The 24,577-nt window shown below is 40.4% G+C and overlaps 1 protein-coding gene and 1 non-coding gene across 2 annotated transcripts; one reads left to right on the top strand and one right to left on the bottom strand.

The window, feature by feature from the left end:
- Nucleotides 1-598: 598 nt before the first annotated feature.
- DAD1 (defender against cell death 1) lies at nucleotides 599-23,959 on the top strand. Its single transcript, XM_003801903.1, has 3 exons — nucleotides 599-925; nucleotides 12,147-12,317; nucleotides 23,722-23,959. The coding sequence occupies exons 1-2, from the start codon at nucleotides 715-717 to the stop codon at nucleotides 12,275-12,277; spliced, it is 342 nt and encodes a 113-aa protein (XP_003801951.1). The 5' UTR covers nucleotides 599-714; the 3' UTR covers nucleotides 12,278-12,317; nucleotides 23,722-23,959.
- LOC111722256 lies at nucleotides 1,009-1,139 on the bottom strand. Its single transcript, XR_002771107.1, has one exon. It is a non-coding gene; the product is annotated as a small nucleolar RNA SNORA51 (small nucleolar RNA).
- Nucleotides 23,960-24,577: the final 618 nt, after the last annotated feature.

Here is a 24,577-nt window from a genome sequence, read left to right as displayed (position 1 = left end):
CTCTTTTAAGGTGGCACCTGTACCTGATTCACCTGAAAGGACCTTCAACTTAGCACAATATAAGGCACGAGTATGTTGCGCCGCAGGGCGAGAATCTACAGTTCCAGTCGAGGACCCCGTAAAGGTCAAGCACTCTTCTTCAACCCACGCCCCACACCCACTCTCCCCACTAAGTCTGAATTGGTGCCTGAGGTGATTGGTTGCGGTGGTTCCCAATGCGGAGAAAATTGACTTACTCTAATTATGTGACAGGCATCTGCAGACAGCGCCCTTAAGAGAATTAGGGCGGGGCTGGTATCAAACCCCGGGAACGCAGATCCCAAAAGTTAAATCTTTGAGGACGCGTGAGGACCAAAGACAGCCGGAACCTCCGGTTAGCTGCAAAACTTCTTCCCGCTTCCTCAGGCAGTATCTTGTTGCCAGAGCAACGATGAGCGTCACCAATCAGACCGCGGAAACGGAACAAAAAAAGGTACACGTCTCCAGTCCATTGATAAAACCATTGCGCAGACGCAATAACGGTTTCAGGAAGCCTGCGCATGCGCATTACCTGTCACGCGCGCCAGGGCCTGCTGTACGCTTGCGCAAAATTGGCACACTGTGGAGGGCGGAGCTGGGGCTTGACGACGCGCATGCGCAAACACCACATCCGGTGTGGTGGTCGGGTCCTCCGGGAGGTTGAGGCTCTGTGGTTGGAGTGGTCTGCGTGTAGTCATGTCGGCGTCGGTAGTGTCGGTCATCTCACGGTTCTTAGAAGAGTACTTGAGCTCCACTCCGCAGCGTCTGAAGTTGCTGGATGCGTACCTCCTGTATATACTGCTGACGGGGGCGCTGCAATTCGGTTACTGTCTCCTCGTGGGGACCTTCCCCTTCAACTCCTTCCTCTCGGGCTTCATCTCTTGTGTGGGGAGTTTCATCCTAGCGGGTAATGATTCTATAAGTAATCGCAATAGTAATGTGTCACTTTGGTGCGCTGCTTTTGTTTCCATACTACTCTTATTTTTTCCCCCATGTTCCCCCATTCACAATACAGACCAGACATGGGGCCTGGGCTGGGGTGTACATAGGTAGTTTTACTCTGCTGCCTCTTTCTATACCGTCAGTGTAAGAACATAGCCCGTGGTAAGCACCAGGAGGTATCATAGTACTCTTTTTTTTTTTTTTGGTGAGACGCCTCAAGCTGTCGCACTGGGTAGAGTGCGGTGGCGTCACAGCTTACAGCAACCTCCAACTTATGGGCTTAAGCGATTCTCTTGCCTCGGCCTCCCAAGTGGCTGGCACTACTGGCGCCCGCCACAACGCCCGGCTATTTTTTGGTTGTAGTTGTCATTGCTGTTTGGCAGGCCCGGGCTGCACTCGAGCCCCCCAGCTCTTGTGTATGTGACTGGCGCCTTAGCCACTTGAGCTACAGGCGCCGAGCCCATAGTACTCTTTTATAGCCACTACCGCCTGTGAAGTTATGAGAAGAACCTGCATTGCCTGCTTTTTGTAATGGGGAAATTGAGGCTCAGACAGATTAGGTATGTCTAATACCAAACGACTGTCTAGAAGCTAGAATTAAAAGTCTAAAGGAACCATCCTTATGCTGCTGCTCAACCAATGAGCCACTCTTCACTTCACATTGGTCCTGGGAAAACTCCATTCCAGCTTTCACATAGCTTTAACACAATTTTAAAGTTGGTAGTCTTTTAAGATGAAAAACCCAACTTTGGACTTGAATCATCTCTCTCACCTTGACCTAATGACTACTAATTTTCAGTGAAATGTTTCAATGAAAGTGTAAAGAATGCAAATATAGGTGTTTTGCTCGTTAAATCCTTCTTTATTTGTGTTTAGTTCTTAGCTGCTGCTACTTCTGTGGATAAAGCTGTTGTTTCACTATCCTGAACTCAATTTTTATTCATATAGTTAGTTCTCTTTTAGTTTTATATTTCTAATGATTCCAGGATAACCTTATAGACTGTCATAATGAAAACTGTCTTTATAAATTTTTGCCCAAATCTGACTTTTCTTGTCCAGCAGAGATTCAGTGAATACTGAAAACAGGATTGTCCCATTGAGTATTAGCTAATACAGTTTTTAGGTGGCCACCATGTAGGCCATTTCCATCACTGGTAACCTGATGCTTGACTTTGAAAACATAAGAATTCATGTTTTCTGTGTGTGTGATCATCAGACAGGCTACGCATTGCATTTTGAGTTGAATATGAGATATTATGGTAAAAGCTTTGGGAATACATCAGGCATATGTTTGTTCCTTGTCTTCAAAGAGTTTATAGTCTAGTTGGGGTACAGACAAAACACAGAATTATAATAGGATTGTCTGGAGACTTCATTTACAGTGGTGTTCTGCTTAAAGTTACAAATCTGTAGAATGCTTTTTACACGTTCACATTGCTAGTTCAGCACAAGAGATACTTCTACTTCTCAGAATTTAAAATAGGCCTAAGGACCTAATGACTTAGGTATGAACCTGGTCTGGAGTTACGGATTTAGGCTGTTGAATGGATATTTAATCATCATCTTTGAGTTTTGTCCTAGATGACCAAGACCTGGTCCTTTGTGGCAGCTTCTGAGTCTTCAGGATATGTCACCATCATCAGACTAAATACATTATGTTCTTTGCTCTGTGTATTCTCCAGTCTCCCAGCACCCCTGTCCTCTGCTCTAGTATGTGGCTAGGAATTGTGTTAGCTAGCCAGGAGAAGAAACCCTAATCAGAGGGAACTTTTTTTTTTGAGACAGTCTCACTGTATGTTGCCCTTGGTAGAGTGCCATGGAGTCACTCACAACAATCTCCAACTCTTGGGCTTAAGTGATTCTCTTGCCTCAGCCTCCCAAATAGCTGGGATTATAGGTGCCCGCCACACGGTTACTTTTTGGTTGTAGTTGTCATTGTTTGGCGAGCCTGGCTGGCCGAACCCGCCAGCTCTGGTGCCCTGGCTACTGAGCTATAGGCACTAAGCCCAGAAGGAACTTTTGATTAATTTTGTTTGATATTTTTGTCTCCAGGTCTGGAAGACTAGGAACAGGGCAAGTCCTGAAAGCTGATTTTACAAAAAGAAGCCTTCTCTATGCCAAAGTCACCCTGACGTTTCACAGTTAGAAGTTACATCAGGGCTACATGGAAGAATGTGGTTTGCTTAAGAGTGGACATGGACTAGAGTTATAGGTTATTTGTTTGGTAAAGCCAAGAGGTTTCCGAGATGACTTTTGCTTATATCAAGTACTGTTTTTGAGCCTGTTGTGGCTAAAATTGAATTGGCAGACCCCTTTCCCTCCTCTCCAGTGGAAAAGGCTTATCATTGAAGAGAATGCCTAATAAAAGGGCATATTAATAATGGGGTCAATATGGGGGATTGAGATTTCCATAGCTATTAGATAACAAATAGTAGAGCTAGAGAAATGAATGGTTTCAGGAACAGAAGGGATTTATGACAATTCATAGTTGTCAGAGAAGAATATGATTTGCATTTGTTTCTTTTGATAGCATTGACTTTACTAAATCCTGCCTCCTCTGCCGTTTGTTTGCTTAGATCAGTGTTTTTCAACATTTTTTTAATCTCACTCCACGCTTAAACCTATTGTTAAACTTCCGTAGCACACTTCAGTTATGTTGATCATAACAAAGAATAAAAAAAGAATATACTTAACTGTGCTGTGAACTGCTTTCAAAAATAATTAATGTTTAAAAAAATTTTCATGGAACATCAGTCTGCTGTTGATACTGGATTTTTGATACCGGGTTTCCAGGATCTTGGTCTCAACAATTCGATGAATGAATTGATGGACCACAGGATGGACAGTAAATTAGGTTTTATATACAGAGGTATTATTACAGCTCTTACAAAGAGCCAAACCTTGCAGAGCAGGATAAGATAGGTTTTATATAAGTGTCATAGCTCTTACAAAGAGCCAAACCTCCTTGCAGGGCAGGATGCAAATGTTACAGCTCTTACAAAGAGCTAAACCTCCTTGCAGAGCAGGATGCAAGTGTTACAGCTCTTAGAAAGAGCCAAACCTCCTTGCAGAGCAGGATCCAAGTGTTCTCTCTTCCTCTTCTGCTCTCTCTCCCTCAGCTCTCTGCGGTCTTTGCTCTCCTGTTCTCTCTTCCTGGAAGGTCAGCGAAGATCTGCCCCTAGGCTTTTTACTCAGGGGTTTATATAGGGGCAGTTGGCCAATGAGCTGAAAGCTGAGCTGATTGGTCTAGTTTCTCCTAAAAATAGACCAATCAAGAGCAGGATTGAAAATGGACCAATCAGGGATGCACTGGAGGAATGGCCAGTGTTTTCCCCTGCTCAATCAGGTTCCTTTGGCTACTGGAGCCTCCAATTGGAGAGGGAAGCTCCCATAGGCTTGCTCCAACCTGCCGGTTCCTCTGCCAGCTGCTGCCACCAAAATAGAGGTGGCAGGTCCCCCAGCCCCACTTGGCTGAGCTGGCTGGGGCGCCACTTTTCTGGTATCACTGTGACACACTGGTTGAAAATCACTGGCTTAGATCATCAACTGGAAACTTTTTTTTTTTTTTTGAGATAGGGTCTCCCTCTGTTGCCCCGGCTAGAGTGCAATGGCTGGCATCACCATAGTTCTTTGTGGCCTCAAACTCTTGGGGTTAAGTGATTCTCCTCAGCCTCCTGAGTAGCTGGGTGCACCACTATCCCTGGCTAATTTTTTCTATTTTTTGTAGAGATGGGGGTCTTGCTCCTATTCAGGCTGATCTCTAACTCCTGATTTCATGCGGTTCTCTCACCTCAGTCTCTCAAAGTGCTATGGTTATAGGAGGGAGCTACTCCTCCAGGGTTAGAGACTGGATTTAATGGGAAATTTGGATGTTTATTCTTTGTTATGATTGTTGGGAAAGGAAGCCTTGTACCTGTTTAGGCTACTGGGGTTTCTAACTTCCCTGTGATGTGTTAACCGTTGAAAGAGAATGGAGGAGGTCAGTTTGGCCATGCCTTAAACTTTTTTTTTTTTTAAGGAAGGAAGAGGACTAGTGGCTCACTCCTGTAATCCCAGCACTTTGGGAGTCTGAGGAGGGAGGATCCCTTGAGATTAAAAGTTGTAGACTAGCCTGGGCAACATTAAAAAAAAAAAAATAGCCAGGTATAGTGGCATGTTTCTGTAGTTCTAGCTACTTGGGAGGCTGAAGCAAGAGAATCACTTGAGCCCAGGAGTTCGAGGCTATGGTGAGCTGTGATTGTACTGCTGCAAGCCAGCTTGGGGGGCAATGGTTTGAGAGACCAAGACCCTGTCAAAAAAAAAAAAAAAAAAAACCAGAAAGGAAGAGACTGAAAATAGTAGTTAGTATGTAAGATGAATTGGAGAGAAACATTCCTTAATCTCTTCTAATTTCTTTTTGGCAGTTTATTCTCTTTCATTGCCTCTGCATATATTAATTTAGCGTATGTTCTTGAAAATGGTCTGTTTTTTTTTTTGTTCCCTCATAGCTGGGAGACTTAACCATAGTTTGAAGAAGGAGCCAGCGAAAATTGCCATTCAGAGATCTTTTTTAGAGCAACAGAGTGTTGTACATGAGCTTATGAGCTTTAAAAGGACCTCAGAGAAGGAATATTTTCTTCTTTCAGACAGATTTTAAACATCCCCAGCAGCTGACTGTTTATCTTGTGGTTAGATATCTGTAGAGGAGGACACCTGTTCCCTTTTTAGAGTAACATTTCAGTGTTGGCAATCCTTTTAGTTTCCTTTTTTTTTCACCTAACTGAAATCTGTGCTCACTTAGGAGGGAAATCTGTGTTTTTTAGGAGAGATAAGTGGAAAACATTAAGACCATCCTTAAAATAAGTCTTTGCTCTTCAAATCAGTTTTCAAATCATTTTACAACTTTGGGCTATTCTGTCTATTCTGTTCTCTAAGCTATATGAAACAATTTCAGCTTTTTTTTTTTTTAAATAGTTTTTTTCTCTCTATTTTACAATTCCAAAACAGTTTGAATTTGAAAGGCAAGATGGCCTAATCCAGAGTATTTCCTATCTCATGGGAACTGTGTAGGGCTGTGTAGACTGGGATCTAGCATTTCTTTTGGAATTTTCCATTACATTGTAGATCCTAATATTTACTCCTATGACTGCTATCCAAGAGGAAGTTTGCCACTCTCATGTCTGATCGTCCTATTTCTAAATATCTTTCACATGTCCATTGCTACCTTTTCATCCTCAATGTCTCAGGCTTCCAAAATCTCTTACCTAGATTACTATAACTCTCCTTACTGGCCTTCTAGCCTCCTGGTCTCCTTCTAGTCTTATCTTCGGTATTTGCAGGCTTGATTTGACGTGCAGATCTGATTGTGTTACTCCCACATAAAATTTGTCTGTGGTTCCCAAAGTAAAAATGTTTTCATGGCTTATTGGCCTTTTCATGATCTGGCTTTGTTACTATCTCCACTTTCTCTTGCCTCTGCCTCCTCTGTACTTTATGCTGTAGCATTATTGAGATACTTGTCATTCTCTGAACACTCTCTGATATCTCAAGCTGTTTTACTTTTGCTTGACTGCCTTCAAAATTCCTTCATTTCTTAAAGACTTCTCAGCTCAAGTACGATTTCCCTTTGGAACTCCTTCCTGAATCTCCCAGCAAATCTGGGTCTTTCTCTTGTATTATTACATCTCTCTCTGTCTCTCTCTCTCTCTCTCTCTCTGTGTGAGAGAGAGAGAGAACTATGCTTTATTTGTTTTGTGTCTGTCTTTCCCTCTGAAAGGTGAGCCCTTGAGGGAAGGGGCTATCTTTTTCATCTCTGCATCCTCAGTGCTTAACACTATGTATATTAAATTGCAAGCATGCATTTAATAATTTAAGAAATACTGAACAATTTTGTGCTAAGTTCTCTGCCAAGGTGCTGGGCATTCAACTGTGAAGCACACAGACATGGTTTCTGCTCTCAGGGTTTATTATCCAATGGGAGACACACACAAGCACTTAGAGATGCAGTGCTGTTGGAGATATGTTGGCAAGAACAGGAGCACTTGATCTTGGTTTTATTTTTTCACTAAAAAAACCAAAGTAGAGGTGGAACCTGTGGCTCATTGGGTAGGGCGCCAGCCCCATACACTGAAGCTGATGGGTTCAAACCCAGCCTGGGCCAGCTAAAGTAACAATGACAATTGCAACAACAACAAAATAATAGCTGGGTGTTGTGGGGGGTGCCTGTAGTCCCAGCTACCTGGGAGGCTGAGGCAAGAGAATCGTTTAAGCTCTAGAGCTTGAGGTTGCTGCGAGCTGTGATACCATGGCATTCTACCCAGGGCGACAGCTTGAGACTGTGTCTCAAAAAAAAAAAAAAAAAAAAAAAATCAAAGTAGATAGCAACCACTTCATCTGCCAGTCTCCTAATCATAGCAGCTTGCCTGCCTTTGTACCCATGTTCTCTGACTTCTCCTTTTGGGGGGTAATGTGTCCCTTCCCTATCAAAGCTCCTTCACTTGTGCAAAGGATCCAGTCCTCTCTTGTTTCTTTGGATACCAACTTCTGCATCGTTAATTTCTCTCTTGCTACGGAATCATTCCCATCATATAAACGTGCTGCGGTATTGTCTAGTTTAAGAAAATTCCATTTGACCTCAGCTACCATTCTATTTCTTCTCCATCATCACATAATTTCTTGAAAGAATTGTCTGTATTGTTTCTACTTTCTCATGTTCTGTTCATTATTTAACCCACTGGTGGTGGTGGTCTGTCCCCACCACTTTACTGAAACTACTTTTGCTATGTTGTAACATTTAGCATTTAACGTAGTTGGCTGCTTCCTTCTGGGTGAAAGAACCTTTTTTTCTTAAAATGTTTTACAATATGACAATCTCCTGCTTGTTCCTTCTCCCTGCCTGGTTTTCCCTTAATACTGTTTGTGCTGGGTGTGGCTCTCACTGAGAGCATGGTTCTAGATCCTTTTGCTTTGTATTTCTTTCCATAGGAGGCTTTAAATAACATCTAGATAGTTTGACCTTTCTTTCAAATTCCAAATTAGTAGAGGTAATTGCCAACTTGATATCTGATACATACCTTGCACTTAACATGTCCCAAATTGAAACTTCTTGCCCAGCCAACCGGCTCTTAACCAGTCAGTTTGTAGTGTCAACATTGATTGAGTTGTTAAATGCAAACACTTAGGTTTCCCTGGTCCATTGATTTCTCTGTCTCCATATCCATTTCATCAGCAAGCTCTGGATCTCTTTACTTCTGTCCAGTGTTACTACCATTACCCTAGCTCTTTGGCTCCTAAGTAATGCCCTTGCTGCTTTTTTTTTTAATGCTGCAAACCATTCTCCATGTTGCAGTTCTAGCAATCTTAAATGTAAATCAGATTATTTTACCCAACTCAGAACACTGACATACTGTTCCATTATACTTAGAACTAAATCCAAACTTCTCAGGTTTACAACCCCCCACAGGGTTTGGTCCTTTTCTCTGTCCTCTTAATCACTACAGCCTTGTTAGTCTGACCTTGTCATGTGAAGAACACGTCAAGATTGTTCTTACTACATAGAATGCTTTGCCTGCAGATGTTTACATGATTAGTAGCTTAACTTTCAAATACTGGTCTTAAATAGCATCTTCTGTGATGATTGAATAAAAAAGTAGCTTCCTAGTCACTATTTTATTTTCTTCATAGCATGCATCACTGCCTGATAGTTCCTTGTTGTTTATTTATTATACATTTTTCTCCATAGGAGTGTAGCTCTCAAGGAACTTTCTTGGTCTTTGCCTTATTCCCAACACCTGGACTAATGCATGTCACGTACTGTGTTTCCCCTAAAATAAGACTTACCCCCAAAATAAGCCCTAGCAGGATTTCTATGCATTTGTTAAATATAAGCCCTACCCCCATAATAAGACCTAGTGCTGCAGATATGCTGCATAGTGATGCCCTGCATTTCGGTGTGGAGTGGTAAGGAAGACTGGAATACCTTTTATCTGCCACAGCTCCTTCTCTAAGCAGTTGGTGTGGGTGCGCATTGCGCACGTGCGAACAGCTAGGGGAAAGGAGTTCACGTGTCACTAGCGCCAGCTCCGCCAACAAGGCTCCCCCTGTCAGGTTCCAGAAGAAGATGACTTAACTGTATTTGAATAAATGTAGATTGTTGTATTATACTTAATAAAAATAAGACATCCCCTGAAAATAAGCCCTAGTGTGTCTTCTTGAGAAAAAATAAATATAAGACAGTGTCTTATTTTGGGGGAAACATGGTAGAAGAGTCTCAGTAAATATTTTGCTGAATGAATGAACATTTAAGAGGATAGATTAAATTCAAATTGCTAAAATGGAATATGCTTCCTGAGGACATAGCAAATTCCCATCTTTGGAAGTTCTCAGAGAAGTAACTTTTGTGGAGGAACTTTTCCAACAGGTATTCTTTGCTTTGTTCCAGTGCATCTGAGAGACGTGATACTGTTACCTGTAGTAATACTGGCTCTGGAAAGTTTATAATCCTCCATGTAGGGGTGGCTTACTAGCTTTTCTAAGTTGCTTAGGACTTTGGAAAGGTCATTCACAGCAGCCTCCCCCAGCTTGCCCACCTCCTAGCATCCACTGTGTATTTTTATGCATTAAATGGTTGTCTGATTTGGAACTTGGAGATCCTTTGCATCTCTGTAGGACTCTGATTCTTGTGTTGTCATTGAAATAATAAACATCCACCTTCTTGGAGATTTTTTCTTTTGTTCCCACCTATTTCCCCCAAACTCCATCCCTGTTCACCACCTCAGGAACCACTGTTAATAGTTACGCATTTGTTTCTCCAGATAATTTTCTTGATCTCAAGTAAAACAAATGACAAAATAATTATATATCATTGTATATATTTTATGTATATGTATATATATATTTTATGTATATGCTGTTTTAAAGAGAAATATGGAATGGATAATTTTTGACTTTTTTCACTTATATCATGAATGTCTTTATCAGTATATACAGGATTTACCTTTTTCCTTTTTTGAGACAGTCTCACTGTGTCTCCTTCAGCAGAGTGCTGTGTTGTCACAGCTCAGCAACCTCAAACTCTTGGCCTTAAGTGATTCTCTTAAGCCTCCCAAGTAGCTAGGACTACAGATGCCCACCACAATGCTAGCTATTTTTGTTGTTGTTGTTGTTGCAATTGTTGTTTAGCAGGCCCAGCTGGCTGGGTTGGAACCCACCAGCCTCGGTGTACATGGCTGGCACCCTAACCATTGAGCTATGGATGCTGAGCCCAGAATTTACCTTATTCTTTTGAATAATTGCAGGGGATTTCATTGCATGTCAGTAGGTTAGTTCAATCCCCTTGATTACATTTGGACTGTTTTAATTTTTTTCAATTTTACAAACATGCTGAATGCCCTTGTTCTGTAAGATAAATTCCTTTGTCAAAGGTAAAAACATTTTAAATATTAGTGGATATTGCTGGTTGTTCTCCCAAATGGATGAACCAATTTGCCTTCTACAGCATGATTTAATTTTTTTTTTTTTTGTAATTGTTATTTTAGCTGGCTCAGGTTCGAACCCACCATCTTCCGTGTACGTGGCCGGCGCCCTACCCACTGAGCTACGGGCACTGCCTACAGCATGATTTTAATTGGTTGCCTTTCCTTCAGTCAGTGTCCTTCACATTTTGAAGGATCTGGGTGCCTAAAAAGATCAGTGGTGGCCTGGGCGAGGTGGCCCACACCTGTAATCCTAGCACTCTGGGAGGCTGAGGTGGGGGAATTGCTTGAGCTCAGGAGTTTGAGGCTGCAGTGAGCTATGCGATGCCACTGCACTCTAGTTGGGGTGACAGAATGAGAGTCTGTGTCTCAAACAAACAAAAAAAAGAATGATGTTTTCAAGGTGTTTACATGTTTAAGCATAATGAAAGCTGTTGCCATGGTGATGGGCACTAGAGAACTAGTTTGATAGTTTTCTGACTTTTGGATTAAATCTCAGTTTGTTGCTTTTTCTTGGTTAGTGATGGGATTATGCTAGCCTGAAGCAAATTTGGGTTTTCTTAAGTAGCGTAATCATTTATCTCATGCATAAAGATATTTTGGAAGAGTGTACCCCTGGAGCTTCTTCCTTGTCATTGGTGACTGTTGTTAATGTGACAGGCTAGACTCTTCAAGGCTGTATAGAATGTGGCAGTGGAGAGTTTTCTGTCAAGAGGTATATAGCTTCAGTTTTCTGCCTTTTTGGAGACAAATAAGCAGCTGCTAGAGCTTTCAGATCAAAGGTAATTTATCTACAACCCTGAGGTCCTCATGGACGAGCCTCTTGTGCTTACAATCTCTGTTATCCATTCGCTACATGTTCTATTAGAAAACAATTCCCATTCTTATAACTTGTTATTCAGCTCAGCTCCTTTGTTACTGCCTCAACTGCATCCTCTTCTAGGTATAATTGAAGCCTTTAAATTAAAGCCTATGAGAGCTTTGTGGGGTTTTTGGTTATATATATTTTTTTCTCTGAGTAAGCGTCTAGTTTTTAGCATAACTCTGAGAAGTCACATTTCTTTAGCAAACAATTATGAGTACAAAATTTAAATGTACAGTTTGATGAAATTTTAAATTTACTCATCTAACTACCATCCAGATCAAGATGTACAACATAGCTGGGTAGGGGCTCATGCCTGTAATTGCAGAAGGATTACTTGAGTCTGGGAGTTTGAGGCTGTAGTGAGCTATGATTGTGTCACTGCACTCCAGCCTGGGTGACAGAGCAAGACCCTGTCTCTTAAGGGAAAAAAAAAAAAAAGTTACAGAACAGTATCAGCACCAGAGAAGCCTCTTGGCATCTTCCCAATCCCCCTTCCTGCCATGGAAGATTAAAATCATTTTTCTGACTTGATTTATTATGGCTTTGTTTTGCCTGGTTTAAAGCTTTACATACATGGAAGAATAGTAGGTACTTTTAACATCTTGATTATATTGCCCAACTTATTCATGGAATTCATTTTGTATATAGGGGAAGTTGTTTTTCATGGTTATATAGTATTCTATGACTTACAAATACCATAATTTATCCATTTTACTTTTGGTAGACATTTAGATTATGGATATCATTTCTGTGTGCCTTTCAATGCATGTTTGTGTTCATTTCTGTTACAGTAGAATTATTAGGTCATTAGCAGTCATATTTGTTTTATACTTGTATCTAATCATTTTTGTGTTTTACTTCTTGTACAGTTTGCCTGAGAATACAGATCAACCCACAGAACAAAGCGGATTTCCAAGGCATCTCCCCAGAGCGGGCCTTTGCTGATTTTCTCTTTGCCAGCACCATCCTGCACCTTGTTGTTATGAACTTTGTTGGCTGAATCTTTCTGTTTCCTTAATTGAGGAGTGAGAGACAAGAACGTAAGTGATGATTATACTCCTTGTCTGATAATGTTGATTTTAGGAGAAGTTGTATAGGGCTAGTTTTGTTCAGATTGGCAAGGCTTCCACATTGATGATGTTTGTAAAATTTTCCATTAGTCTGTAAAGTGCATTAATATGATATCATCATGATTCATCAGTGCTGCTGCTTACGTCAATTCCTTGTCTTCTCACTGTTCTGTAAATCATTGAGATAACAGAAAATGAGTTTTGCTTGTAGCTAGTACAATATTTTTTACACCAGAACTCCATGAAAATAACTCATATTTTAAAAGAGACATAAATTGTACATTTTCCCTTTAGATTGGTCTTTAATTTTTTTCTGATTTTGATCTCAGGTGAGTTTAAATGCTATTGTCCTCATGGTACCCATTATTGACTGCTTACACCTGATAGGCATCTAGTATATATTGACTGAATGACTATGGCCATTTGCTAATATTTGTCCTTTAGTAGAAGTACTTGGGGAAATTCAATTAACTTGTGAGAGACTTTGTATTTATTTATTTGTTTGTTTGTTTAGAAAAGAATGTTACTCTGTTGTTTAGGGTAAAGTGATCTGGGGTCATAGCTCACAGCAACCTCAAACTCTTGGGCTCAGGTATCCTCCTGCCTCAGCCTCCTGAGTAGCGGGGACTACAGACACCTGCCACAGTACCTGGCTGGTTTTTCTATTTAGTAGAAACAAGGTCTCCCTCTTGTTCAGGCTGGTCTTGAACTCCTGAGCTCAAGCGATCCTCCAGTCTTGGTCTCCTACAAAAAGACTTTAAAATATAAGATGGGATGCTATTTGGTTCATCTGCCACTTTTTTCTTTCTCTTTCTTAAAAAAAAAAAAATTATACACATATATATGTATCTGTATACATGCACACACACATAAATCTTTGCAGTAACTTGCAATGCCATTTTGTGTTTTATTGGCAATAGAGTTCTTTTTTCCTCTGAAACTTCTATATAGAATCCTGCTATATAAAACAGAAGTAAAGTTAGGGTTGTTTCAGTGGACGTAAATTCGAAAGCATTCTCAGGTTGGCCTCTCCTTTATGTGTGATATGCCCTCACCTCCATCCCTTTCTTCCAAGCTGACTATCTGTCTATCTATCTGTATCTATCTATCTGTCTATGAATGACAGAGTAGAGTGGGTAGAGTGCCCTGGCGCATACCTCACAGCAGCCTCAAACTCTTGGGCTCAAGTGATTCTCTTGCCCCAACCTCCCAAGTAGCTGGGACTACAAGCACCTGCCACAGCGCCCTGCTACTTTTAGAGATGGGATCTCAAATCTTGCTCAGGCTGGTCTCTAACTCCTGAACTGAGGCAATCCACCTATTGAGGCCTCCCTCCAATTCTCCCTTCTTGAGCGCAGCTACACTTTCTTGAGTTTAGCTAAAGCTCAAGTATATGAGTGTTTCCCAGACTGTATATGAACACTGTTACTTTATATGAGAAGACAGAGGCATAGAACAATCCAGTGGCCTTCCCTGGCGACATAGTTAAGTGTTTGCAGGGTAGTGCCTTGGTGTTGTGGTGCTCTTGGCCCAGTGCTCCTTCCAGTACTCCATGTAGCTTACTGATGAGTGTGTGGACTGTTGTTTGTTTTTGCATTGCAATTTTTTTTCTTTTGAGACAGAGCCTCAAGCTGTTACCCTGGGTAGAGTGTTGTGGCATCACAGCTCACAGCAACCTCCCACTTCTGGGCTCAAGTGATTCTCCTACCTCCGCCTCCCAAGTAGCTGGGACTACAGGCGCCTGCTACAACACCTGCTATTTTTTGGTTGCAGCCCTCGTTGTTGTTTGGCGGGCCCAGGCTGGATTCGAACCCACCAACTCAGGTGTATGTGGCTGGCACCTTAGCCGCTTGAGCCACAGGCGCCGAGCCTGCGTTGCAGAGTTTAATGTTATTGTTAGTGGTGGTAGAGAAAGAGAACCCCTATTTCTACATGGAAAGCTGTCATTTTTGTATTAACCAGTAGAAATCTAATATAAGAGTTAGAGCATGTATGTGTAAATTGCATGCAATAATGTGATAATGACTGTATTAATATTTTCTGACATGAATTAGTCATTTACTTATGTTACATACATCTTTTCTTTGATACTACCTCAAAAACATTTCTGTTAGTTTGGGTAAGGTTTCATTTTTGATAATGGTAAGTTAACAGAGTGGTTTAGATCAGTAAAAAAATTTAGGAACCACTTTATTTTGTTATTTTAGTATAATTTAACTGCTTGATAACCTTATTAAGATTGAGTTTTGTCTTTCCTCTCTCCCTGTTTGCCAGTCAATGTCTTATTACTGGGAATGTAAGTAAAAGTAAAATGTAGCTCCTGCCTTCTAGATGTGAACAATCTAGTAGGGGAGAAACATGTAACCCTAACAGTTAAAATACAATACAGTTACAGCCTCACTAAAAATCAGAACCAAATACTGTGAGAGCCCAGAGAAGGTCCTGGACTCTCCCTTCTTGAGTGCAGCTAGAAAGTTGACCTATGAACATTGACCTTATGCTTGCAAAGAACTCTTAGGCTTTTTGATAGAGACTTCTGGAAAGGTCATCAATTTTCTGATTGCCTGCTAGATTTCTGAAGGTCTGTTTTTCTAGTTGAATCATGTGTATACTTAGGAAAGGGAGAGAGCAAACACTTCAAGGATGTTTTCTAGGCTCAGGGAGATATCAAATCATGGAAAATTATTTCCTAAGGCTGTCATGATTGGAGGAGGACTGTACTGCAGAGAGCTTAGTATTTCAAAATTACGACAAAAACAGAGAAGAAAAGCAAGCTCAGCAGAAACTGTGTGCTATCAACCATATTAACAACTTAGGACCACCTGTTTGGCTGGGAATTATGGGCCCCAGGTACAGAAAAATCTTCAATCCCAGATTGCAGTGTTAAATCATTCTGGAGAGAATACGTGCATAGAAAAATTCTTCTCTCTGGTGGAATTGCCCAGAGCATTTTTCTTAGAGATTCTTCATTTGACATATACTACAGTGTCCTCTCAGTTTTTTTAAAATACACATTTATTTGCCCCTTTTATGTGCCTCTAACTCAGCTACATGTATAGTGTGCCAAAGCACTTTAAAAATAGTTCCAAATGAATTCTCAGTATTTATACCAGCTCAGAAAGTGGAACAAAACAGATTGGACATTTTTCGTATTTTCCAACTAAGTTGAGAGTTTGGTATTAAAAAAATAAATCAGCATCTATAATGTAACTGATCTTGCATGAATTTGTGGATGACATTTGAAACCAGCAGCTACTCAGAAAAAGGCAGATCAAAAGAAAATGGCATTGAGTTAAAAAATCAATATATCCAAAGGGAATTAAGGAAGTTAGTGTATTGAGTGCTCTCTGTATGCTATGCTGTAAGTGCTTCTCATTCTGTATCTCATTGTATTTTCAGAATAACTTCATAATGGGCTGGCTGTGGGGGTGAGCTTGTAGTCCTAGCTACACAGGAGGCTAAGGTGGGAAGGTTGAGGCCAGTAGTTAGAGACTGCAATGCACTATGATGGTGCCTGTGAATAACTACTGTACTTCAACCTGGGCATCATAGTGAGACCATCTCTTAAAACACACAAACCAAAAACACCTTTGAGGATAGGCTTGCTTTTCCCAGTTACAGATGGGGAACTGAGGTTGTGAGAGCCTTGCTAGAAATGTTATAACTAGTAAGTCTGATAATCTAGTCTGACTTCAAAAAACAACAATTTTTAGTCCCTTTTTGCTTACAGGGGTTTCTTATGTAGTATTTGTTAATAGCAGAGTTAAACAGATACATTTGAGAAGACACCACAGTTGTTTTATTCACTGTCCTCACCTTACTGGTTTCCTTTCTTTGCTTTTATTGTGACAAATAAATGAGGGAAAAAGTATAGATAATAATATAGCAAACATCCATGTATCCTCATCTGGAATGGACAGATTAAATATCATAGATTCAGTTGAAATTCCCTTTAAATCCTTTCTAGTCCTAATACCTTCCCTGTCTTATAATTCTTGAACTTTTTCACGGCAATTTTGTTCACCCAGTACTAATATAATACATACATGTAAAAATACAGCCTTTTCTAACTTTAGACTGTGGTTTCCTAAAAACATGTCCAAACAAAAATGGCAGTTTGAGAAACCTTGTGATAAAAGTTAGCTGCTCTAGAAGTCGGTGATATTTGTTTTGAGCTATCCATGTGGTCAAGAAAGACTAATTTTACATTATAAAATGAAAATAAAAAAGCAAAAATGCTCCCAGTATGCTTCTGAGCCCTAAGAATCTGTGCACTCCTGAAATGATGATTAATTTTTGGTGTTTGGTGGCAATAAATTTTTAAATGAATGGATAGCACAGAAGCTCAATGAATTTGAATATTTAACATTTTATATGCTTTCTGCAATTATTTCCTCTTTTATTTTTCCATGTTTCTTTGTGACATTCTTTACCAAAAAATGTCAGCCTCTCAGGTGTTCAGAAGGGTAATGAGGAAAAGAGGGACTGAGCTACACTGGGTCATAGTTTGGGAATCAAAGTTCCTGATGAACTGGGCCCTGGATCAGAACTAAAGATGAACTGGACACAAAGGGACAAACTCAAACTTGGCAGTATACTCAGCTCCCAGGGAGAATATTTGGCAAATGCTTGTATTAAAGCCTTGCAAGTGACGGTTTGTTTTTATAATGGAGCCTGTTCTCCCGTAGGTTTTTAAAAATTCATAGTGTTTAATCTTAGCTGGAGCAAGAGGGCTAGAGGGCTGGAAAGAACATCTTAGACTCTGACTGACAATACTGTTTGCAAATATGCAGTTGGGTTGACTTTTCGAATTCATCAGTTAAAGTGTAGTAATTGAGAAAATTACTTATGTAAGGGATGTAATGTTATTCTTTAGGCTCTGCTGCCACCTATTGGATCATGCATTTCATATACTGAGAGAACATACAGCCCACCAGAGAAACTGAGTTTGGGGGGAAAAAGCCACTGTTACTTTAGAGATAAAACTTAGTTTCTTTCCAGTCGTAGGAGGGCAGCAGAAGTCCAAATGGGTTCACTTGCTGGGTTTGGGAGGATGATTTACATTCTGGCCAGAAGTGGGCATTGTTGAGTTAGGAACAAAAGGGCATGGGCCCTAAAACCAAGCATTTTTTTTACGTAGGGGAAGACCAACTGTGTATTTATAGACCCTCAGATTTCCCCTTTGTTTCCTTTTTTTGTCTTGTCAGTCTGAGAGCTCCCTTTTGGGTTAATCTAGGTCTTTTATTACTCTTAACTGTGACCTTCCACCAGCAATTAGCTTTAATATATAAATATTTTTTGAGACAGTGTCTCAAGCTGTTGCTCTGGGTAGAGTGCCGTGGCATCACACTCACAGCAACCTCCTTCTCTTGCCTCAGCCCCCAAGAAGCTGGGACTACAGGCGCCCGCCATAATGCCTGGCTATTTTTTGGTTGTAGTTGTCATTTTTGTTTGGCAGGTCTGGGCTGGATTCGAACCTGCCAGTTCTGGTGCATGTGGCTGGCGCCTTACCCACTGAGCTATGAGTGCTGAGCCATCTTTAATTTTTGTTGGTTGGAGGGGGGTGTCTATTTTGTTTTTATTTCATTTTATCTTTGACATTTCCATCTTAATATTGAATCAGGTCCAGTCACCAAATAAGTTCTTCAAAAGGGAACTGCCCTAAATTCGTAGAAAATCTTCTGAGGTAGGCATAGCATAACTTTTTAAAATTCATTTCTCCCTGATTGGAAGATAACATTAATTCTTTACCTATTATTGTTATTATTATTGTTTTTTAGAGACAGAGTCTTACTGTGTTGTCCTTGGTAGAGTGCAGTGGCATCACAGCTCACAGCAACCTCTAGCTCTCGGGCTTAGGCTATTCTCTTGCCATAGCCTCCCAAGTAGCTGGGACTGTAGGTACCTGCCACAATGCCCAGCTATTTTTTTTATCCCAGTTTAGCTGGGGCCAGGTTTGAACCTGCCACCCTCAGTATATGGGGCTGGCACCCTACTCACTGAGCCACAGTTGCTGCCCTTTACCTATTATTATTATTATTTTATTTTATTTTTTTTGCAATTTTTGGCTGGGGCTGGGTTTGAACCTGCCACCTCTGGCATATGGGGCTGGCGCCTTACTCCTTTGAGCCAAAGGCGCCGCCCCTACCTATTATTCTTAAAACTTTGAATCTACTTATTCTATTTGCTTAAAAAAAACACTAATTAATGATGTTCTAATTGGTGAATGAACTCTGTTTTATATTTGGTCTATTTAAGGCTATCAGAAATAAAGAGTATGGGTGCAATGGCTCACACCTGTAATCCTAGCACTCTGGGAGGCTGAGGCAGGTGGATTACCTGAGTTCAGGAGTTTAAGACCATCCTGAGCAAGAGTGATAACGCCCATCTCTAAAAATGGTGTTTTAGACCATTTTAATCCTGGTGTTATTACAGATGTCTGTAGTCCTACTTACTTGGGAGGCTGAGGCAAGAGGATCACTTGAGTCCAAGACTGAGGTTACTGTGAGCTATGATATCAGGGCACTCTACTGGGGGTGACAAACGCTGTGTCAAAAAAAAAAAAAGCAAGAGAGAGAATGTCAAGTAGATGTGTGTGTGTTTTCAAAAGTAGATTTGTGTTTATGAATTTCATTGCTGCCTTAACTCCTTGCCTTGTTTTCTCTATCCTTCCAGCTCACGTGACTCCTACTTCAAGTCATCTCCTCTCCCCCTTTGAAATAGGAGCCTCTTCTCTGGGCTCTCAGGGTCTACTGTGTATACCTCTAGCACACCATATTGTGCCTACCATATTGTTATGAAACTATCTGTTCATTTGTATGTCTCTCCCAATGGACTCTCAAGTTCCCCAAGGGTAGGCACCTTCATGTTTGTTGAATGAGTGTATGAATCTTTAACTTCAAGAAAAATAGTTATATCATTAGTTACTTGGATGCTAAGACATGTGGAAATGCTGTGGGATTTTATAATATACACATGTATAAGTAAGAAAAAAAAATGAAAGAAAAAAAAAAAAAGAAAATGCTGTGGGAGAGAAAGCCAAGGAGAAGGTTTATGCTGGAGACTGTGGGGGAAGGAAGAGCATGAGATGAGAAGTTGGAAGACTTGCCTTGTAGCTTTGGCTCTGTTAATAAGTTGAACGGACGGATAAGCCGATCTATGAGCCTCACTCTCTCTGTCTGCACCGTGAGGGGATGGGCCTGTATGTTCATCAGTGTCTCTTGCAGCTATTAAAGTCTCTCAGTATAATTCACGGTGGTCCCTATTGTGTTTGAAGAGTATTGTACTATTTCTGTGGATACTTTCCCCCACTCTTTAATTGTTGCTTTTTATTCATATTCTCAGATTTCCATTATCTATTCACAGGAAGTAGAAAGTTAGAAAATGTGACACTGTTGATAATAAAATGTGCAGTATTTGTATAGGCCTATTACAAAATTAAACTACATTTATAAAATGTTGTACAGTTATTACCAGGCTTCCAGGATTCACATAATTCCATGCTTGCTTTTATATACATTAACTCATGTGATCCTTAGCACCTCCTTGTGATGGAGGTAGACAAATAGTAGCATTCCCATTTTACACCTGAGGTAATTAAGCCTTGGAGAAATTACCAAGTTGACTTGTCCAGATCCTGGAACTAATAAATGATCAAGTGGGAACTCGATAACAGACATTTGAACTCCAAACTTTTATGTTTCTTCCTGTCTGTTATGTTTAGGACTTTGAGGTGATGACTGTATACATCTTTCTCTCCATAGATGGTTTTCATTAAAAATATTAAACTTGATTTTCTTTTCTAAATGGGAAAAATTTGGAAGATGATGATAACATAGGAAGAAGACAGGCTATCTCAAATGTTTCTGCACAGTTGGCTGTCCATATTGTGGTCCAGGAGAAACGGAGAATACAGAGCAGGAGACCTGACTCTTGTCTATTGAGGGTGACCTGATACAGTGCTGTCCAATAGAATTTTCTGCAGTGTGGAAATTTTCTGGATCTGTACTGCCCAACATGGTAACCAGCAGTCACATGAGATTAGTAAACATTTGAAACGTGGCTAAGTGACTGAGGAATTTAATTTTTTTTTCTTTTGTAGAGACAGTCTCATTTTATTGCCCTCTGCAGAGTGCTGTGGCATCATAGCTCACAGCAACCTCCAACTCCTAGGCCTAGGTGATTCTCTTGCCTCAGCCTCCTGAGTAGCTGGGACCACAGGCGCATGCCACAACACCCGGCTATTTTATTTTGTTGTAGTTTAGCTGGGGTTGGGTTTGAACCTGCCACCCTTGGTATATGGGGCTGGCACCCTACCCACTGAGCTACAGGCACCCTATCCAGGAACTTAATTTTTAATTTTATTTAATTTTAACTAAGTTTAAATAGTTGCTTGTGGCTAGTGGCTATGTTTTTGGACAGCTGTTTTTTGACAAATTTGTCAAAACTATCAGGTTATAGTTTCTCATCTCTATAGAGGATTACACTGATATTTAAAGTTCTTTTTATGTTTTAGAATTTGATATGATCTGTGCCTTCTACAATTATAGTGATTAGAATTGAGCTCAGAATCTAGAATTTCTGAAGAATGGACTATGATTCAACATTATTTCTGATTTCAGTTTTAATTGGGTAACTGGGATCCAGGATGAGATGGATTCAAAGGAAAATCAGTATTTGAGCATATCTCAATAGAGATGGTGCTGGACAAGAATATAGATTCTGAATAGAAATGACCCTGTCTGGCATTATCTTTCCTATCTATGCAGAGAGTAATTATTTTTAACAGTTCTTTGTGTTGTGCCTTGCTTGTTTCTAAGATGATTAGAACTGACTGATCAAATGGAGCTGTCTTTCTGCATGGGTGAAATAGACTGAAGAAGTCATGCTAACTTTTCTCAGTAGGTGTCTTCCATTTCGCATGTTTTGATATCAGGGGAGGAGATTATTAGTCTGTTTCCTGAAACCTTTTTGCCCTGGTTAACAGTTGAAACCATTCTTCTGAGCTGTTGAATGGTCCCGTTTTGTGAGCAAATATTTCAAAGAATCTTAGAATATCTGCTTTTAGAATAGTGTCTAGTAAATATCTATATGCCTTAAAAGAAGGGAATAGATTTTTGTGAACAGGATTTTCCAAAAACCACTTTCAGAGTCTTAACTATCAGGGGTCGTTTTTGCCTTCTACATGGTCTGGTCTTGACGTCTTTGATTTAAATATTTTTATAGCATAAAATCTCAAAACCTAACTTTTGTACTAAATTAAGATTTCTTTTATTATTCTGAAAGTGTCCAAGCTTTGTTCACTGAAAATGGACTTCTGCTGTAGTCCTCTCTCACTTTGGTCATTAGAACTGACATGTTTTATTGGGTCATAGTCTATTGCTAGAGAGTTTGTGTTCAGAGATTTGGTGGGATTAATAGGTGAGTTTTAATGGGTATGTTCATGTTTGACACTGGGAACCCTTTTGGCTCCCTGTTATTGCTCTTTCCTTTGTACTGTATTTCTCACAGTTCTAATATAAGAATGTTCTGCAATTACGTAGCATTTCTCTAAATACCACTGTTAGTGAAATAAAAGCATTCTGGCGAAAGTCTAAAATCTTATCTTTAAGCTCTTATGCCAGAATCTCCAGGTCATTTGAACCAATATATGAAATAACATGGTGCCCTTTTACCTACCAGGGTAGTTCACTTCTTCTGAAAAGTACAATTTCCCAACCTTTTTTAAGTCACGGCACACATAGAACATTATAGCATTTTTATGGCACCTGGTGGGAAAATTGGCTGCTCTGGGCTGGGGCACCAGGGCCAAGAGGTCAATTCCTGGTCACACCCATGTTGGAGTCCTCTAGGTGGGGAGCTCTCCTCTAGGTGTGGGACTAGAAAGGAAGCCTGTATCTTTTGGGGAGGGTTCCACCTCAAAGTGTACAGATTCCAGTTCCATCTGGCTCTAGCAGCAAGGTAGCCACTTCTTGTGGAAATATTCTTCATTTTCTTCATGCTAAAAGTAACTTTTCCTTTCATCCTTTCCTTCCCCTTCCTCTATTCTCCTTCCTTTTCCTAAATACATATTTATATTCATATTCATATTGGGTGATGGAGTCTCGCTTGGTTTCCTAGGTTGTAGTGCAGTGGTGCAGTCAAAGCTCACATACCCTCAAACTTGTGGGCTTAATCAGTCTTCCTGAGTAGCTGGGACTACAAGCTTGCACCACACTAACAGCAGCTAATTTTTCATTTTTTTGTAGTGACAGCATCTCACTGTGTTGCCCAAGCTGGTCTTGAACTCCTGGTCTCAAGCGATCCCCCTGCTTTGGTCTTCCAAAGTGCTGGGATTACAGGTGTGGAGCGTGACTAACTTGATTTTTAAATAACAATTGAATTATTTTCTTTTATTTTGGCCATTTGTGAAATCTGAGATTGGGAATTTTTCTCTGTTTTTGTGTTTTAAAAGAAAGATCTCACTCTGTTATTGGCGCAACCTCCAACTCCTGGGGTCAAAGTGATCCTTCTTCCTTAGCTTCCTGAGTAGCTGAAACCGCTACACTCATCTGATTATTATTATTATTATTTATTTCTTATAGAGATAGGATTTCACTGTTGCCCAGGCTGGTCCCAAATTTACTTTGTTTCTTGAGTCTTTCATTCCCCTATTCTCCTCTCCCCCAAACCAGAAATCCATGCTTCATAAACATTTTATTTTATTGTATTTATTTATTTTCTGAGACAAAATCTTACTTTGCCCTTAGTAGAATGCCATGGCATCATAGTTCACAGCAATCTCAACCTCTTGGGCTCAAGCGATCCCTTTACCTCAAGCCTCCTGAGTAGCTGGTGCCTGCCACAGTGCCTGGCTATTTTTAGAGACGGGGATCTTGCTCTTGCTCAGGTTGGTCTGGAACTCCTGAGCTCAGGAAATCCACCCTCCTTGGCCTCCTAGAGTGCTAGGATTACAGGTGTGAGCTGCTGCACCTGGCCCTTCATAAGCATTTTTGATCCAGAAGAGCTTGTTGGGGTAAACTGCAATGTCCTCACCTCAGAATTTGTGGTCCAAGGAGGTCAGAGTGACTTATATAAAAGCCAGGCAGCTATTTAACAATAGAGCTGGAGTTAGAACCCAGGTTTCCCAGTTCCTAGTCAGTTTTATCTTGGTGTGCTTGGAATTTAGGTTTGAACATTAATTTTTCTGGACACTGTGCCCATAAAATGGTCTGTGAAATATATTTGCTTCATTCTGGTTTTCTAGCCTGGTTTAATTACTGTCCTCAGTCTAGGAACCCCTGAACTCTCTTGTGGGTTAGAATTTTGCTTGAAGGATTTGAGGCCCTGTCTGTAATATCATAAGACATTTTACCTTTCTGCTTCTCTCTTTTAGGTTCACTTTTGATTTTCCTGGATAAGAGTTCTTGAGATGGCCGCTTGTTGGACCCGTGGATTTTCTTCAGATTTTTGCTTACTACCAACTGTTACTTGGTATGCAGATGGAGAGCCCAGAGAAGTTCCCTCGCTCTGTGTCAAAACAACTTTGTAATGAATGTTTATTAACCTGATCTCTGCCTTCTGTTAAGTGTAACTTTTTGCCTTCCAAATTAAAAAACTATATGCCGCTCCTCTCTATGTCTCAGGCTCTGTTTTTTGTTTTTATTCTTTATTGCTTTTGAAATCCTTTTTCTCCCCTTTAGTCCTCTGTGCTAAGCTCTTTTTGGGTTGGTAACTTGCAATTGTGAAGTTACCTTCTTGTTTTCATTAAGTGTATCTGAAGTTCATGACAAAAGGCAGTGCTGACAACCCTGGGAAATGGCAGTCCTTTGTCTTTCCCCTGGAGCAGGTAATCCTTTACTAATCCTTCCATTGTTACAGGTGCTTCTGCTCTTATGCCACAGCCATTCCTGGAACTGCATCATTAAGCACTTTGTTAGAAATCGAGCTGTGCGCTTCCGCATTTCTATCTGTTTAACATGCTTTAGTGGTAAAAAGTGAAATATGTACCTCTTAGGCAATGTAAGCAGAGTACAAAAAATGGGAGTTGTAGATGTATGTTGATGTATATAGATGTTGATCTTATAAGATACAGTATTCTCCGAAGCATCTTCACAGATATTCTCTTATTCTTGGCTTTTATCACAGAGAGTCCAGTTCTCACTAGATAAGTGAGGAAATGAAAGCTCAGGTTTGTGACTTGCTTAGATCAGAGCTCATGACAAAGCTTGGGTAGGACATAGATCTGCTGG

This window comes from Otolemur garnettii, unplaced genomic scaffold (assembly GCF_000181295.1).
Source record: "Otolemur garnettii isolate 467f Iridium unplaced genomic scaffold, OtoGar3 scaffold00225, whole genome shotgun sequence".
In the NCBI taxonomy this organism is placed as follows: Eukaryota; Metazoa; Chordata; class Mammalia; order Primates; family Galagidae; genus Otolemur; species Otolemur garnettii.
This window is presented reverse-complemented; position numbering and strand designations above follow the sequence as displayed.

Coding starts and splice junctions, on each gene's coding strand:
- DAD1 (XM_003801903.1), top strand. CDS start 715: ATGTCGGCGTCGGTAGTGTCGGTCATCTCACGGTTCTTAGAAGAGTAC. Junction 926..12,146: donor GGGGAGTTTCATCCTAGCGG/GTAATGATTCTA, acceptor CTTCTTGTACAG/TTTGCCTGAGAATACAGATC.